The sequence below is a fragment of the Protopterus annectens genome, chromosome 3.part0, assembly GCF_019279795.1.
Source record: "Protopterus annectens isolate FY-2018-M chromosome 3.part0, PAN1.0, whole genome shotgun sequence".
Classification (NCBI taxonomy): domain Eukaryota; kingdom Metazoa; phylum Chordata; order Ceratodontiformes; family Protopteridae; genus Protopterus; species Protopterus annectens.
In genome coordinates this window covers 1338218253-1338237945 of record NC_056731.1, presented here as the reverse complement: position 1 = coordinate 1338237945, position 19693 = coordinate 1338218253, and the positions used below count along the sequence as shown (strand labels likewise).

Here is a 19693-nt window from a genome sequence, read left to right as displayed (position 1 = left end):
TGACATGTAGAAGATAGGAGATACTGCATGGACTGGCAGAATGCTCTGAATATACTCATGTGGTAAAGAGGAAGCAGAAGGCAGTCTGGGTCACATAAAATTAAACTTAGAGGGAAAAATATCTCTGACAACACTACATAAGTTAGCTTATGTGAAACAGTTGGTCACAGAAAAGGAAATAAGCCTTCACTCTGACAAACTAAAGTCATCTTACACAGAAAGAACTGTTGTCTGTGTTCTTACATCATGTTGAAGACTGTGGGTTCAAGATGTAGAAGCCAGAATGGGCCACCACTAAGCTCCATTAACCAAGGTGCTGGACATCATAATGCTGAAGCCTGTTACCATTGCCTTAGTTTGATTTATGAAAGGGTAATGACTGAATAATGTGCGACTTTCAGCAGGGCACTTCACCAGACAGTGCTTTGGAGTAATTAGAAATATGGGTTAGGCTCCTTAAGGTTCTCTTGGACTACATGTCTAGTGAATATATGTAGCCCTATACATTTATATATGTCTACATACTATTCACATACAGCAGAGGCCAAAAGTGAGGAGGAAAGCAAAAAATGTCTTGGCGACAGAGTTAAAATTAACTCCTACCTCCATTCAGGAAAGGAAGGACAGTGATGGCTCCTGGATAAAAAAATGTAAATAACCACAGGCAGACTCCTTTAACCATATAGGTGAAGCTGTGGGTTACACAAAGGTAAGAAGTCCAAAGATTTAGCCACTAATTTCTATTATCAGTGCATGAAATCATAATTTCAGCATCAGTGACTACCCATTTAAATTTGTCTATATAAAGGTAGGGAATTAAAAAGTGACTATACTAAAGAATCTTTCCTGCGACCATCATCCAGACACAGGGAGGGGCTCTAGAAATAACTTCAGCCTCTATTCTGGGCAGGATTGAGGATGAAGTTGCTAGATGGACAGCTTGCTGAAAATATACTTAAGTGGATCATAAGCCTGGTCTCTTTGCAGGTAAATCTATAGGAAGATTGACCATGAGTCTGAACAAGGATAGAAGTGCTTATATACTTTTGTATAACAGTGCCAGCTAATCATGTCCTGAAGGAAAGTATATAAGGGATCTCCAAATCCTGAATGCTTTTTCTATTCTATGCAGTAGTAGAGGTCAAGTTAAGAAAGAAGAATGACTGTACTAACCTCAAAGAAGCTTGAGACCAAGAAAAAAATAGGGATGGACCTCAATCTGACACCAAGTTGGACTCAAAGGTTAGCTATCCACAACTGACCCAGAACTAGGGCCAATGCTGACATGCACAGGGGACTCAACAACAAAGAACTCAGTCTTCTTAATGGCAAGAAAGACAGAACCCAAACCATAGCAATAAACAACCACAATTGAAACTGAAGTTGAAAACGACAAGGTTGAGAGGGGCCAATATGAGAAGAATTTGTTCTGTGACAAAAACATACATATATTTCTCACACACACACACACAAAAAATATCAACACATTTTCCATAAAGTCCCAAGCATTCCAAAGTCAAAGATGAGCATTTATGACTGCAGAAGATAAGTTCACAAATACACTGTCCCTGTGTGGCGAGACTGAACCATATACTTATAAAGGCACAACAAACATCAGATGTAAAACTGATGAGTTTGCCAGAGAAAAATTAACTGAAATCAACTGTTAAAAACTTTCCTGCCAGAAGACAAAATTCACATTCTAAAATTGGAAATACTAAGCACAGGTGTAACTCTGAGATAAAAATTGTGCCCTAAAATGACCAAACACACACACACACTTTCCATTATAAAGATGGAGATGAAGGTCAGTAAAAAGCCACAGTCGAAACATACTGTGACAAAAATACATTTATGGGTATGAAAGCGACATCAAACACATATCCCCAAGTTAGAAGCAGAAAGCACAATACAGCCATGAAAAAAGTAATGCCGGCCACTTGGAAAACCAAGACAGATGCAATGACTAACAATAAAGGAGTCCAATATATTCTTACTTTAAAATGTCTACACTTTGGAAATCATGCTTAAACCGAACAATAAAAAGGAATATCATCACAGCAAGAATCTGAAGTAGGAAAACGGCAAATGTTGAGGGAAATGGTAGCAGATAAATAAAAAAAACCTTTCAAATAAAGACCTAAAACAAAAAAAAAATATGGTCTGAAGTGAATGGGGAGGTTATACAGGGAAAAACAACAAAATTATCATGTAAAATACTAAATTTTATCTGAAAAAAACAAGCAGTAGCTGGAGGATATTTTTCAGATGCAACTGATCTACAACACAAACATATTAGGAGAGGGGTCCTTCTACATACAAGGTTATGAGCAAAGGGGATCTATAACTTGGGGAAGATTAAGGTACAGAGCTGACCAAGTTTTACCAGCCTTGAGTTTAATTTTTACCCAATGCTTTTAGACTCTGTGTAAATACAAAACTGTTTTGTGTCAACATAAAATGATGCAAGATTAGTGCATTTAAAATATATAAACTATAGCACGACTACCAGGCGCTTAAAAATATGAATTACAGTCTTACTTGTATTACATAATTCTTCAACCTGGGCAAAAAAATGTTTCTTTGTAAATTGTGGTCCATTGTCATTGACATCACTTATTCTGATTCGAATAAGAATTGGATTTTCTAGATTGTTACCATGCTGATCCGTTGCATGCCCTTTCAGCTGCAGAAAAACACAACATATGAAACATAGCAGTAAATAAACCTAGTTCCATCAATTTTACTGTGCATTACAAAAATTAAAATAGTTTACACCAATGTATGAGACTGCAGTGCAAACAACACAGGTAATGATGCATTTTAAACTGTATGACTGTTAAGTCCTCCTCATACATGTTTCAGCCAAGTACTATTAGATGTGAAAAATCTGAGTATTTCTTCAAAATAGCATACTCTTCATAAGTTTTCTTATTTTTGCAAAAACAAACTTGCATTCTATAAATATGAAAATAAGATAAAGATATTTAAAAAACATAGGGAAAAGTACAGTTTTGTAAGGGCACCTGAACAACAAGGTTATTACTGATGAATATGCTTTAGCAGAGGGTGGATGGCAGATTGTACTAGACTTCAACAGCAGTTAGATGTCCTCTCAATGACGTGCAAGGTTATCCTCACAAAGCTGCTGACCAGAATTTGGGCTGAAAGCATAATGCAGCCCATTACACCTTCAGTTTGTGGAGCAAAGACTCATGAACAAATGTGCTTATATCTTTACACTTCTTAGCAGAAACGGAACATAACAGGACATGAATGACCAACAAGTGACCAACTAAGCTGACCCTCAAAAGCATGTTCATGCATAAGCATGTGTGAGCACACATTCCATCTTACCATAATCCTCCCATCAGAGAAGTGGAGACCGCCAACAATTCTAAAAGTACCATGGCTGTCAACATATACAAGTTGATCAAAGGGTATCTAAGCTCATAAAAGGCAGGTAACTACTGGATATATCCATAATATTGCAAAGGAAAGGTAGGTGGGAACTCTTACTACAGTAATGATCCTATTACTGGGATATTGAAGGTTTAGGCAAGTACCCTCGCACAAATGTATCATTCATCACAAAGATCAAAATCGTGCAGTATTTTTAGCAATAAATGGGACATTACCAAACAGTAGCAAGCTGCCTGACAGGAGGCCTTAGTGGAGAATGAAAAACACCTTTAAGTAAAACAAAATTAAAGCCAGTCCTACTTAGACTGGATTTCAGTATGTACCGATTGGGAAAAAAGTATATATTGAAATCAAAGAGGCAGTCTCACTAATTATCCAAGTTGAGACATTCCTGAAGAGGACTGTGGTGATGTCACCTACTCTTGTGGAGTATGTCCTGGCCTGCCCTGCAAAGTTCTTCCCATATTAGTCACAAAAACAATGGTACAATTAGTTAACCATTTTGAGACTATTTATGGATACTGACATACCCTGCCCCTGAGCATGCAGGGGACAAAAAATGATCAGATTGTCTATGGCTTGATTCTGATGCACTGTACGAGTCATCTTCTGCATATCCACAGTTTGCAAGATCCTCGCTCCCTTATTTTGTAGACTTTTGTAAAAAACAGAGAGAATGAATCAAGAAGAGTTCAGATTAACACCTTATGCACGAAAGAGGAATTAGACCACAGTATGACCCGGCCCTTATGGGTGCTACACAAGCATCCTTCCACACCAAGGCTTTTAGTTCTGTGAGCCTTCCAGCCAAGGTGATGGTCACGAAAAATAGCAATTACAGCCCAGGATAGATACTTGAGTTTATCAGTTACAAAGTTCAAATTTCAGCAAGGGAACTTAAATGTGCCAAGACTGCTGAAAGGTGCACTTTATTAAAGAGTAGATTAGGTCCTGGTCAAATGGATCAGACAGGTGCAGCAGAAGTGGAGACAAAATGAAAGACATTGGACCCAAATGCTTCCTGTCATCCCATGAAGAATTCTTATCACTTGGCTATAGAATTTCTTATTTTGTCTTCTACCCTCCTTTAATATATGGATCAAGTGAGGGCTGAACAAGCAGTGGCTATGGGGTACTAAGCTGATACATTTCTGGGTCTTGAGGTTGAGCTGCTTGAGTGTAGATTGCACTACAATCCTTTTCTGAATGGTTAAGAAAGGTGCAGTGAATAGGTAGAGTCAATGGGTCCTTCCTCCATGTGAGAAGTAGCAGAATATAAACCACATGTCCTTTAGTGGACAACTGAATGAGAACTGAATATTCCTTTTTGCTTTCAATGAAACTGTTGCAATGATTGGAACAGAGGAGAATGCATACAGAAGATCATGAGTCCACTGGAGTCAGGCTGTCTGTAGAAAAGGATTAGGGAGCAGAATCCTTTTCATCTGGTAGCTCTTCTTCAATTTACTTACTCATTTACTGGGTAAAATGGACTTGTCTGTAGACCCTTTCCACCCATGACATGAACTAAAGGGAAGACACATATAGACAAGTGCAAAGGAAGATATATTATAAATCAACTGACAGTATTTTTTGTAATTTGCATTTAACCAGACAATTTTATTTTTTACTTATTTAACCAAGTAAGCCCAGTAGATGCAAGTGCCCTTTTCAGATGTGACCACTGAGCACTGTCTGGTTAAGAAATGTACTCAAAGTCTTACAGTTTGCAAGTACAAATTGTGTGAATAGAACTCAGCACTAAAGGCTGAAGCTCTTTAACAGCTCATAGCCGTAAGCATCTGAACTAAACTGTCACAAAAATAGCTATACATGCAGATCTGCAAAGCAAATTAATAGCATACATAATCAACAAAGAATAAAATCCAGACAAAATCAAAACTACACAGAACAAACTACAAAACTACAAACACAACAGTCAAATACTTCAGTGAGCATATTTTTATAAATCGCAAACATGCTAGCAATATACAAGAAGAGAGAAAACATAATATGCCATAGATGCGTATTAAGAAGACATAGTAAATTTAAAAAATGACACTCAAAGAAATTTTTAAATGATCTAACAATATGACAATAAATCAGTCAGAGAGGAAGGCAAAAATCTCTACTTGCCAAGGAGAAATTAACTCAACATTAAAAAATGTACACCTCAGCCCCGTGGTGCACATGAATAAAGCACTGACTATGCCTCAGATAACCTGTGTTCAACTAGTAGCATAAGCAATGGACACACCAGGCAGGGGAAGATGGAAGTAAGCAACTGACATCAGCTCCCCAATTCTTAGAGAGTGGGGGCTGCCTATGCTCCCTGCAATAGCAGCATTAACAGCCTGGACTTCCAGTGGTATACTTCTTTGTCAGGAGGACACACCTGCAAAGTGGTACTCATGCACCTCACAAAGGCAGCCATAAGCTCACAAGACTGCCACGGGGTAGGGAGTTTTAGAATATACTCCTCAACATTATGACACTGCACCCCTGTCTTCGATTTTTTCAATGGACCCAAGTATAGGTCAGATTAAGCCCAGGGGATACTAAGCAGTCCAACAGACCCAGTAGATGAGGAGAGGAGCTGTTAGCAGCTGAAGGCCAGCAGAGTGAAGGAAAAAAAAATGTACAACAGGTTTGACAAATGGATGCAACCAGCTACCTGGACAAAGTACAGCTGTGTCCCACTTATCCTAACTGGATGTTCAAGTAGGTCAATGTACTGATTCTAGGGTCTTCCTGCCACACAGAAGCTTGCAACCGGCTTAATTTCCAGAGTCTTTGCATTATCCCTGGTGGACAGACATCCAACAACCAACGACTGGACATCAGGCTATAAGAAATGCATCTTTTTGTGCCATCTTCATGTCTTTCTAACAGTAAGTAAGCAGTCAGATGCCTGAGGATAGCACAACCTCCCTAGTTGTCTAAATTTGAGTGAAGAGGAAAATCATAGGAGGCAGAGAGGGTAGGCTGGAGAGAAGACAATCTGTAAAAAAAACTCCTCTACCCCTTGCACCCAACAAGGGGAAAACATTAGGTCAGTAGACAGTGGTTGGAGTGAGTTTGTATTGCAACACTGATCTACTCAAACATCTGTAAATATGTACGTGGGACATATCCGTACTATGTTCTTCTTAGTCAATGTTGCACTACTGATTCTTGGGAGGACTCCCAAACTAACAGGTGGGTGGGCAGGTCGTAGGTCATCTGCATGATCCCAGGAAACAAGGTTTTGCAGTATGGCAGTAGCAAAACCTGCTCTAGCCCTGGAGACATTGCCCAGGTTATATTCTTTTGGAAAGGTGTGTGCAGAGTGTCATGTGGCGGCACGTAGGATAGTCTTGACTAGGAATTCCTTTGAGGAAGGCAACAGTAGTTGCCCCATGCCTGACAGAATATGCCCAGGTAGCCCTGTTTACCCCTGTGAAAGCCACAAATAATTACTCTACTACGTTTTTTTGTCCTGTCTAGACAGTATCTGATCTGCCTATGCACATTCAGAGAGTGGAAGACTTGCTCTGTCCTGTTCTGTGGATTGGGGAAGAAAACTGGTAGGTGGATAGTTTGGTTTAAATTAAGTTCTGATACCACATAGGCGTAAAGGATGGGTTTGTTCTGAAGGTCACCCTATCCCTTTGAAAGACAGTGAAAGGGTCTTTATACATGAGAGCTTGCAGCTCTAAAACTCTCAGAAAAGTGGACCTTCAAGTGAGCATCTTTAGACAGGCAGTGGCAACAAGTTAAAGGAGGGAAAGCTTAGATGTTCTTCGTGTTTCACTGTTGCAGTCATCACCTGTGGGTTGTTCCTGCTGTGGTAGCCCTCGGCTGGCTCAAATACCAGAGTCAATGTTTTTGTGCGCTGGCTGCTGTCGCTTGTAGTCTAACGTCAGGTCGTCAGCACTATAAACCAAGGCAGCCTACATCATTACACCAGTCTTTCTTGACGTGGAGCCTGTAGCAGAAGCAGTTTGCACGAGTGCCAGTCGGTCGCTACCCAAAGTTGAATTCAGCCGAAAACGTCTAAAGCTATGTACCCCATTGGGGACTCTCTTTTTCTTGCTCTAACCGATGTTCGAAAAAGTTAACAATTGTCTCGCCTGTGGAAAGCAGACCCCACACCGAGACTTTCATTCTTACCTCATCACTTGTTTAGGCCCAGACCACGATGTCCCTTGTTGCCAGTTCTGTGCTCTCTTTAATGCGAGAACCATTTGCCATAAAGCTCTTTTTGTGGACAATTATTTTCGTATTCCGTCTTCGAATTCCGATATGGTGTCTGTCAGCCAACAATCTGCCGATATTCTGAAAAAACGTAAAGATAGAGACAGGCCTCACAAGGCTAAGACTTCTGACGACGCTACTAAGTTTTCAGTTCTCCGGAATTCAGTGAGGCATTTTCGCAGCCCCTGATGCCCGACTCGCTTTCTAAGCAGGCCTCAGCCGAGACCCTTTCGTAGTATGGTATGCCGCAGAAATCCACTTTGTCTTACGAGCCTTTGGCTGTCTCTGCCTTGGTTGGGTCCGGAGGCTTGGTTGGTTCCCGAGGAGGCCATTCGCACTACTGATTCTAGACAAAAAAATGACGTCTTCTCTTCCGACTACCGTTTCTCAGAGACCGACGGATTCTCTCAGGCCTCGAAGCCAGGACACTCGTAGGAAATCTGCTTCTAGCCACCATCTTGCTACTGTTCCCCCAATACAAACTCAAATGCTTAAAATAGCAGAAGATCTTATCTCCCTTATCCAAGATACTCAAGCCCCCACTCCAAAAAGGAAAAGGCTTCCTTCTCCAGAAATTATGACAGACCAAGAGTCTGAGGAATCTAACTATTCTTCCTTTGAAGAGGAACAACAGCCCTTAACTGTTTATGAGGATTCAGATGCAGAGGAATCCATCCCCTCTGCCACCCCTCCAAAGGACCTCTCCTTCGGGGAAACTCTTTACATATAATATATATATATATAATTTAAAACATAAAAAATATACCTCCAAACAAAAGCAAATACATCAAAAAGGCTTTTAAGTGTAAAAACTACTTTTAAAGAAAGTAGATGCATAGTAAGAGAAAAAAACAGGGGGCTGGAGGGAGGGTACCCAGCATTGCAACAGTGAATACACTCAAACATCTACATTTATGGTAAGTGTAGACAACTGTACTATGTTCTTTGTGTTTCACTGTTGCAGTCACTACATTTGGGTAGATTCCCAAAGCTATGGTTGGGAGGATGGATTTATACAGCATTAGGACCGGCTATAAGGCCCTGCAAAACAGCAGTGGCAAAGACAGCTCTGGATTTAGAGAAAATTGGTAAATGAAAATGTTTGGTGAAAGTATGAACTGAACTCCAGGTAGCAGCTTCTAGAATATCCCTGGTGGGAACACCTCTGAGAAAGGCTGTAGAAGTAGATGCAGCCCTGGTGGAATGGGATCTGATCCCCTGGGGGATAGGTTTTCCATGGTGCTTATAGCAGAAATGAATACAATGGCTTATCCATTTGGAAATGGTTTGCTTTGAAATAGCCTTTCCCTCTGCCCCTGCAGCAAATGCTACCAGCAGTTCAGATTTTCTTCGAGATTTAGTCCTGTCCAAGTAAAATCTATGTTGTCTGTGTACATCCAATGAATGCAGAATTCACTCCCCCTTGTTCTGTGAGAAAGTTGTCAAATGAACGGTATGATTAAGAGCCACACTGGACACCATCTTGGGCATGAAGGATGGGTCGGTCCTGAACGATACCCTGTCCGCATAAAAAATGATGAAAGGCTCCACTGCCATAAGGGCCTGTAACTCAGAAATCCTTCTAGCTTGCTAAAAGGAAGGGTGTTTTCCAGGAGAGAAATTTTAAGTCTGGAGTAGCAGCTGGCTCAAAAGGAGGGAGAGCGAGTTTCTCCCATACAAAGTTAAGGTCCCAGGCAGGGGTTGGAGCTCTCCTGGTTTGTCTCAAGTTTTTGGCCCCTCTGAGATACTGCTTTAGCAGAGGATGAGAGAAGAGGGGAGGTTCTGTGTTGTAATGAGCTGAAATGGCTGAGGCATGGATTTTTATGGAAGAAAAAGTCAGGCCCTTGTGAAGCATCTCAGTTAAGTATTGCAAAATCTGAGGTATGTTGGGCACTGCTGTGCTTATCCCTTGAGACTGATTTCAGGCACAGAATCTTTTCCATTTGTCAGCATAAGATTTTCCAGTACTAGGTCTTCTCGCCTCCAAAAAGACATCCATCACAGGTTTGCTGAGGGATGCTAAGGGGGGATTTAAGTGATTAGCCAAGCTGCAAGATTCAAAGTTTGGAGCTGAGGGTGCAGAATTTGGTTGTTCTGCTGAAACAGTAAGGAAGGTGTCTGAGGCAGGTCCCATGGAGAGATTTGAGACAGACTGCGTTGGAGTGGGTACCAGTGTTGGCGAGGCCAGTCTGGAGCAAGCAAAATCATTTTTGGTTTGTCCTGTTTGACTTTTATCAGAACTTTGGAGAGCAGAGGCAGAGGGGGAAAGGCATAGAGTGATAGGTTTTCCCAACTAAATAACAGCATCCACTTTCCAGGCTTTTTTGTGAGGAGTTCTTGCACAAAATTTGTCCAAATGGTAATTCTGGGGTGAGGCAAAAAGATCTATGTCTGGGCTCCTCCATTTGTGTATCAGCATATTGAAAATCCGTAGTTCCAGTTTCCATTTGTGTGGGTCCATGAGATTTCTGCTTAGCTCGTCTGCCAAAATATTCAGCTGTCCTGGCAGGAACTGAGCTTGTAGTTGTACTTGATAGCTCAAGGCCGTGTTCCACAATGCCATGCCTAGTCTGCAGAAGGGGTAGGAATGTGTACCCCCCTGCTTGTTTATGTACCACACAACTGTGGTGTTGTCCGTTTTTACCATTAGTTGTCCTGGATGAAGGTAGTCCTTGAAGGCTGTCAGTGCAGTCTGTACAGCTAGCATTTCTTTTTGATTGATGTGAAGGTGCATTTGATTTGGGCTCCATTTGCCCTGAACGCACTTCCCTGCCAGATGAGCCCCCCATGCATAGTCTGATGTGTCTGTAGTTAGGGTTTGGGTGGCAGGGGGTGGTGTGAATGGCAGTCCCTTGTTTTGGTGGCAAGCCTCTGCCCACCATAGGAACTCTAGTTGCAGGCAAGGAATGATAGGAATCATTGTTTCCAGGCTGTGACAATGTTGACTCCATAAACTTTTTAAGTACCACTGAAGTTTCCTCATATGCAGTCTTGCATATGGAATTAGAAGAATGCAGGAGGCCATGAACCCCAAGGCTTGCAGTATTTGTCTTGCAGATAGCAGGGTTTTTGTGGCCACTTGTTTGAAGTAAGTCACCAAATTAAGTTGCTTTTCTGGCATAAGAAAAGCCATCTGGGCAGTTGTATTCAAGGTTGCACCCAGGAATGTAATTTTTTGAGAGGGAACCAGTTGTGATTTCTTTTCGTTTATAGTGTACCCCAGACAAGTTAGAACCCTTTTTACAAACGCCAGATGTTTTAGAAGAATGGCCTTGTTTTCTGCCTGAATTACACAATCGTCCAGGTATGGATATATTTGAATATTTCTTTGCCTGCAAAATGCAATTACTGGAGCCAGGCACTTTGCAAAGACCCTGGGTGCAGTAGATAAGCCAAAGGGCAGTGCAGAGATCTGATAATACAAGTAGCCTGCTTTGAAGCGGCGGTATCTTCTGCAAGATTCCCTGAATGGGATATGCAGGTAAGCCTCTTTTAAATCTAGAGTTGCCAACCAGGCATCTTTGCCTAGCATAGGAAGTAACTGGTGAAGAGTCAGCATCTTGAATTTTGGAATGTCCAGAAATGTGTTTAGAGTAGAGAGGTTCAGAATTGTCTTTTCTGGGTACCAGGAAAAGTCTGGAATAGAAACGTTGTCTCTTTTCCTCCTCTGGTACTAGCTGAATGGCCCCCATGTTTAAGAGGGAAAGTACTTGTTGCTGGGCTTCTGTCCACTGATTTGGGGGCAGGTCTGGCCATCCGCCTGGAGTTGGCAATGTGTGGAAATGAAATCTGTATCCCTGGGATACTATATTTAAAACCCATTTGTCCTGGATTATAAGTTGCCAGTTTTTTGCATGAAGAGCCAGTTTTCCCCCCAAAGAGGCAGCTAAAAGGTAAGTGCTTGGTAACTCTAGAGGAAAGTCATTGAGACTGCTTACCATAGGGACGTGTCTTGTTGTTTCCAGACTTGAAAGAGGAGGCACCCCATTGCTTAGTTCTGAAAGTCCCTTGGGACTGAAACCTGGTGCCTTTGGAATGTCTAGGTTTAACTTTTGTGGCTCTGGAAGGAACTGGAAAGGACCAGTTCGTAGTAGGCCAGTGCCTACTAAATCTGGAGGTTGCACTTGTAAGAAATCTTTCACAATTTGCATAGATTTAGCTTTATCTTCCATCTTTTTTAGAACTTCCTCAGCCTTATTATCAAAGACACGGTCCTATTGCAAAGGAGCATCCAACAATTTTGCTTTAACATGATCGTGCAGAGATTGCTCTTTGAGCCAAGCATGCCTTCTAAGCACAGACCCAGTTACAGCAGCCCTGCAAGAGGCCTCCAAAGAATCAAAAACACATTGCAAAGTATGTTTTCCAACTTGTTCAGCTGAATGCAATAAATCCTGTAAATCTTTATTTTCCACACAGTCAGAAATCAACACCATTTTCTGTTTAGGCAGTCCCATGATATGCTGCTGATATTTTAGCATATGGAATTGACAGTTTAAAGCCCCGATTGCCAAGGTTGCAGAAGTATGGACCTTCTTACCCCATTTATCCAGCGCCCTGGAATCTCTATCAGAAGGGGTAGGATTTTTAGCAGTAGAAGCCTTAATGCCCTTGGGGCCCTGAGAAATGGTTTCAGGATCTGCAACAGGATTTTTGAAAAGGAATTTGTGGGAGTCAGAAACCCTGTAGTATCTGTCTGGCGAGCTGGAGTCAGGGAATCAGGAGCCATACTAGATTCTGAAAACACATCAACAATGTCTAGAACAGAAGGTCTAGCCAAAGGCCTATGTTGAGGAAGAAGAAGAAAATCCCTAAGGCTCATTCTAGACTCAGAAAAATCCTGACTGTCCCCGTGGAAATGTTCCCTTAAGGTATGTAAAGTCTCCCCAAAAGAAAAATTCTCAGGAGGAGAAGCAGAAGGAATGGAAGTCCTCTGCATCAGAGTTCTCATAAGTAGGTATAGACAAATCATATTCATTAGAAGAATCAGAAGAAACAGAATCCTGTTCAGAAGATTCATAGTCAATTTCAGGCCTAGGCCTCTCTGAAGGGGGGGGGGGGGTTGGCTACCCCTGATTAGAATAATTAAATTTTCAGCCATTTTGATCATTTGTTAGTTTTTTAGACATAGATTGAGATTTTGGCCTTAATATAGAAGACGGTGATGGTTTAATATACAAATCTGTAGACCTGAATACACCCCCAGAAGCCAGTACCTGCACAGCGGCTCCGGACCCATACAAGGTAGAGACATCTGCGGGTTCCACAACTGAAGCATCTCGTGGCATACCGGACTCTGAATGGGTCTCAGCAGAGGCCTGCGAATCAGAAGTAGCGGGTATCAGGGGCTGCGAAAGCGCCTCACTGTGTACCGGCGAACTGGCGACTGGCTTAGGAGAAGTGTCATCGGCAGTTTTGGACCTCAACGACCTGTCTCTTTTTCTTTGCGTTTTTTTTAGGTATTCTGGTAGTCGGGCTGCTAACCAACGTCATTTCTGGATAATTAAACCGTGATCCAAAACATTTAGAAGCAAAAATGTACCAACGACCGATAGTGCACTGATTAAATAAAGCAGAGAACCGGCAACAAGGTACGTCGTGGTCAGGGCCTAGGCAAGGAATACAGTACAAATGGAAATCCTTATGAGGTATTTGCTTCCCACAAGTAATACAATTATTAACTTTTACTGACATCGATAAGGAGCAAGAAAAAGTTTCCCCAATGGGGTACTTAGCTTTTTAGTTGAAGACTTTGGTTCTGAAACTCAAAAACGAAAATTTCAGGAGTCTGCCGACTGGCATTTGTGAACTGCTTCTGCTTTGGGCACCGCGCGGCAAGAAAGATTGATGTAATGGCATCGGCTGCATGTTTTACACCCCTGGCGACCTGACGTCATAAAAGAAAGGACAGCAACTGACGCATGAACCAAGACTTTGTAAATCAAGCTAACTGAGTGTAACCTGCCAGCAGATTACCCAAATGTAATGACTGCAACAATGAAACATGAAGAACATCGACTTAGAGAGTTCTGCCCCAGCACGGAACCCTGGCCATTCCACCTATTCTAGAAGTGGTGGATGATGTTTTCCTTGAATCCAGTTTAGCCCCTGATGACCTGCCTCATGCTTCAGCTAAACCTGACAGGTACTACAGAGTACTGGATTCTCACAAATACTTGTACAGAAACCCTGCTGCAGACCCGGAGGTCATTATGCAGGGACCCAAAGGAGCTAAGACTAGTTCTGCCAAGAATCCTCTTCCTTCTGACAAAGACTCCAGAGCTCTGGACAGATGGGGTAAGAAAGTATACACCTCTGCAACCTTAGCTATCAGAGCACTCAGTTGTCAGTTCCATGTGTTAAAATATCAACAACACACTTTGGAACAATTAAAACAGAAGATTGCTACCTCTCCTTACAGTGCCAACTCAAAAGAGCTGGCAGAATTCATAGGTTCATAGGTTCATAGGTGTGTACTAGGCTAATGGCCCTGGAGCCTTTACAAGCCTAGAAAAAATGCCTGGCTGGCACAGTTCCTGTCCCTCACAACATGGTTTCAGACCTGGCCAGAGTACTACCACTATTCTCTTCTCTTTACTGTTAACAGAGCCCTGACACTGTGCAAATACAATGCTTAATAAATAGTCTTCTCTCAAAAGCTAGATCTCTCAATTTTCACTGTTTGCACTTATATTACTCACAACTCACCATCTTTTTTCATTTTCCACCCACTACTTAATCTAAGACCAAGCTATCTAAAAGAGAACAGGCTGTCAAAGACTCCCTATCTCTATCTCCCTATCTCCTCACCTCTAATTCATATCTGGTGGTTTCCTAAGGTTTCCCTATTCAATATTTTCATTCATAATTTCCTTCCACAATAATACATCAATGTGACTTACACATTATGATGGAGATGGCCAGTCTGCAGAGCTGTCTGCAGAGCTGACTCTAACCACAACACCCAAACTGCTCCCTAATGCCACCCAACACCACTGAGTCCATGCCAAATAATCATCTCTCAATCTCAATAATCCAATAAATCCAAGATCATGTTCAAAACCCCAAACAAATACATTTACATGTTACAAAACCATTCCTAATTACTACCAAGCCCAAAATAGTCAACCAAAAAAAAAATAAAAATTAAATGGCCACAACATAAAAAAAAAATCAAACAAAAAAAACTAAATAATAAAAAAAAAAAATCAAAAACACTGCAAAAAAACAAAAAAACATTAAACTCTTTCCCCCTCTTCCTCCTGCTTTCTACTTTTCCCCTTAAACTACTTCCTTACTCTAATGTACATCATCCAAACCCCAATCAACATCCAAAACCCTCTAAAAAACCAAAAATATCAAACTGTACTAAAAAAAAAAAAAACAAAAACTAAAAATAAAAAACTTCTCCCACTAATCACTACAAAATTTCTCCTATAAATGGCTCGACTATTCAACTTCCTGCTCTTCTATTTGCTCTCTATTTCCTATCAAATCAAAACCCTGTCCTGTCCTCAACTTCCTCTTGTCCTCAGCTCCTCCTTTCACTTTTTATCCCCAAATAGGTCCCCTAACCAAATAGAAAAACAACTTCTCAGATTCACAAACCTAACACTGCCACCTCTTCACACAACTTTTCTCCCACTCTAACATTTCTCCTATTCTCAACATAAGCTATCCTCACAATCCAAAAATATACATATACTCCAAAAGTCTCTCCACATATACCTCAGCTCCCACCCCTATAATATACTTCTGCAATATAACTTTACTCATATACTTTATTACTTCTCTGTACATACTCCTTTTTTTATAATACAAATCTACTCTATAATTTTTTAATTTTGTTACTAATAAAAAAAACAAAATGCTATTTATTTCTTTGTTGTTCAACAATAATATTATTTTACTATTTGTACTGAATGTTATTACAACTGTGTTACTCATTGTATTGTCTAATTTCATTCACAATGTTGCTTAATTGTCTTTCTCCTACACTTTGCTTGTCAAGTGGCCAAGCGCTCTTTACAATGTGGATATGATGCCCTAGATGTCTCTAGCAGGGCAGCAGTGACAGGATTTGTTATTAGAAGACCTCTCCCTGACCATGTCAAGTCTAAACTTATTGATGCACCCCTAGATAAGGAATGCCTGTTTGGGGAAAAAACAGAAGTGGTGCTTAAAAGATGGAAGACAAAGCAAAATCTGTGCAAACAGTAAAATATTTCTTTCAAGTTCAACCACCCAGATTCAGCAGGAACTTCCTCCTCTAAGCACTGGGCCTTCCCCTGCACCCAGAAGATAGGGCCAAAGTAAGCCCCACAGGGACAGGACATCCAGGTCCCTATTCCAGCGCCAGCAAAGAAGCAAACAATGGACCACTTCCACCTCTAAGTCAGGGAGTTTTAAGCCAAGCTTCTATGGTAAGCACCCAGAATGACTCTCCCTCCCCCCTCTGCCCTCCTTTCAATTATCTAAAACTAGGAGGAAGGCTCACCCTCTTCAAGGACAATTGGGTCTCTATAACCAATGGGTATTAAAAATCATTTCTCAGGGATACAGATTCTCCTTCAGAGAACTCCTAATTCCAAGAGGATACCCAGACCTCCCCCCAAACCAGTGGGCAGAGGCATTAAAACAGGCAAAAACACTAATATCCCAGGGGGCAGTAGAACCTATCCCTCCGGATCAAACAGGAACAGCTTGCAAGCCAAATTGCAGCGAGCTGTCATTTGTCCGAGGCAGGTCAGCTTGGACTCAGGTTGCAGCGGGGGAGGGGAGGGGAACAGGTAGGGTCAGGATAGGCAGGAGAGTTGAAGTGGGATGGGCTGTCCTGGGGAAGCACTGAAAAGGCTGTGAACAAAGCAAATCAGTCTTTTCGATCTCTACCTTGGCAGCTTAGGAATCTCTACTTTAGCAGCTTTCCCAGGTTGAACAATGTGGGTGATCTAGCTGAACAAGGTAGGGGACTTTTTGATTTTGTATGACAGTCCAGGTTGGGAGCCTTTGATGTTTTGTATCAGAGAAAAGGCTATTTATGTTATTGTTGACGTTTAAAGACATTTTGGTTTAAGAGCATGTAGGCAGATTTTTTAAGTTACTGTTTGATGTAATGGCTTTAATTTGTGTAATCTTGTAATTCAGTTATATGTTTGAAATGTCTGGAGATTAGGTTACAAACAGGCTAAAGGGCAAAATTTGTACTTGAAGGCATCAGACTAAATTTAAATGACAAAATAGGTTTAAATTAATACTTCAAGTAGTTTGCTATGGGATTAAGGCTCACTTAAGGCATGAAACAAAGGCACACATGCCTAAGTGTGGCCTGGGGTTTATGGATGAGGTGCAAAAGGTTTTAGCTAAATAGTTTTTCTTAGCAATCTAGCAAACAATAGTTGTGTCCTGCAATTAGTTAGATGGCTGGGGTCAGTGAAGATTCACATGGTAAGGCTAGTGAGTTGGGGCTTGCTTAAATGCTTAATACAACATAAATCACGTTTGGTTCACTAACTTGTGCTTAATGCAAGTAAATCATGTCTGGTTCATTTCTTAGAAAATAAAATGAAATTAACAATAAAAATAATACTACTACATAATTCAGCTGAGTGGGTCATTAAATATCTAGGTATTACGGAATTTACAGCCATTTGCAGGTTGTAAATGAATACAATGGGTAACTGTGGATAGAAAGGTTTGGCAAAAAGTGGAAACTCTTCTGTTCAGGACTGCAAACCCATGCTAACGTTTGATAACCCTGTAGATTTGTTTATTTATTTTACCTGCTAACACATTACTAAACCTTGGTGGAGTAAAGAGCAGCTGGTGGCTGGGATTCTGTGGCTAAGTAGCAGAATATCGTAACCATTTCAGTTTTAGTGGTGTTACTTTCTTCAAGAAAGACGGAAAAGAAGATGGGCAGAAAGGTGGGGGGAGTAGAAGGGCAGAAAGGTGGGGGAGGCAATGGGTCAGTACACAGACTTTCTTCAGGAAAGGCTGGAATATTTCATATGAGGGCAAAGTTATGATTTGTTAGTAATATTTAGTTGGGTTTATCACTGTGAAGTGGCTTGGTGGAACAGAAAACATATTTAAAGCATTTTCCTGTTTGAGAAAGCAGGATTATTTCTAAATGGGCAAAATTTTCATTTTAGCTGCTAATTCAAGCTAGGATCTTAACCCACGGCTGTAATGTTTTCTGCAAGAGAAGAAAAACTAGCTTGCATCTATTCTGCTGCAAGCAGAAGGTTTTCTCATCCTCCACTTCCTGCAGTGTAATTAGGTTTTATACGGGTAGGTTTGGTGGAGACAAAACTGATCAGATAGCAGCATGCACTTACAAAGGGAAAGAGGGGGAAGTTTTATGGCATTCCACTTACAGTTCTTGGGAAGAATGCTTTAAAGCCTTAGTAGAACCTTAGTAATTTGGGCACTGTAAAGGCCTCGAGTTACAAAGCTTTCTTAACAGTCACTTTGTTAGCTCACATATTTTTGTAAGTTGATAGATGTGCAAATGCACTGTCTTGCCTTTAGGTATCCACATCAGTTGAGTGGCAAGAATTCAGCAATACAAACAAGAAAGCTTAGTCCGGTAGAAAGGGGTAAATGATCATTTTGAGTACTCCAGAATTACTTAGAAATCTGGAGGCATGTGAAAATGTTAATAATGATGATGATGATGATGATGATGATGATGATGAATTACTTAATTAAAATAAAATGAATAAATAAAGTTAATAAAATATTAATAACACTCTAATCTGTTTATTAAAATAATATTCCAAAATAATATTAACACTCTAATGATGATAATAATAATAATAATAATAATAATAATAATAACAACAACAATATCCTAATGTGATAGCTAGAAGGTCCTCTGTGTCATTACGTAGAGGTTGCAGCATTCCTTTCAAATTTTTGGTTTAAGAATTCTGGTCAAAACCAAATAAATGTGTAAGTATTAATGAAATTCACTTAGAAAGTTGTTAGAGGACCATAGATGGTGTGACAGTGTGCATTTTCCAAGAAGAAAATAAAATAAGTCATCCTAGAATTCACTTCGGGTGTTGGGTGTGGTAGTTTACATGGTGTTATTATGCAGTGCCATCATGCAACATATATGGTTTAGCTTGTTGTGTAGTAAACTGCTACTCCGTAACAGCATGTTAAAACAGATTGTCAGCATTTTTTAATCATTTTGCATTACTCTGCAGATACCTATTTGGAGATATTCAGGAAGATGGGCAGGGCTATATACACTCTGATGACCTTCCCTCACCTTTTTATTAGTCATCAGATAAATAAATGATGTTGGCACAAAAAGTGGTTATAACAAATAAATGACATTTCAGTGTGTACGGTAGCAGATATGTAGACAAGCACAGCTGTGCTTCGTAGTGGCCAGATCTTGCACGTCAGTTGATGGAAAAGTACAGTTTTGTACCTACCATAAATGTAGATGTCCGATAGATATGCAACTGCAGTCCTGACATATGGGCTGTCCTGCCTCAGGCAGCCCTTCGGTCGGCCGGATTCCAAAGTCTGGGTCCGGCGTCGGCTGATGTCACCTCCTCCCCGACGTCAGAGCGGCTGGGGTATAAAGGCATCTGCCGATGCCATCTTCTTCAGTGTTTCTTGCCCCAGATGCCAGGTGCCCTCCAAGGAAGGCTAAATTTTGTGAATGGATAAGAAAAAATTCCAGACATGCACAACAGTAATAAACAGATACACCATAACAGATATCCCCAGCTAATATAGGAAAAGGGGAATGGACCCAAGGAGTATAGCAGAGGGGTAGGAGGGAGGGTAAACCTGACTGCAGTTGCATATCTATCGGACATCTACATTTATGGTAGGTACAAAACTGTACTATGTCCTTCAAGAATGCAACTGCAGTCCTGACATATGGGTTGAATACCATAGCCAAGCTGGGGGTGGTAGGATCTAAGAAAGGGATGGTGTAGCTAAAAGGCCCTGCAGGACTGCCGAAGCAAAGCCTGCTCGGGATCTGGAGTATAAAGGCAGGTTGTAGTGT

General features: G+C 41.0%; 1 protein-coding gene across 1 annotated transcript in view; it reads right to left on the bottom strand.

Moving 5' to 3' along the window:
• LOC122796737 (desmoglein-2-like) overlaps nucleotides 1-19693 on the bottom strand; it is a 1662953-nt gene that overhangs the window by 719772 nt on the left and 923488 nt on the right. The window contains exon 4 of the mRNA XM_044065446.1: nucleotides 2542-2686. Coding sequence (XP_043921381.1) covers nucleotides 2542-2686 — 145 coding nt within the window. The remainder of the gene's footprint in view (nucleotides 1-2541; nucleotides 2687-19693) is intronic.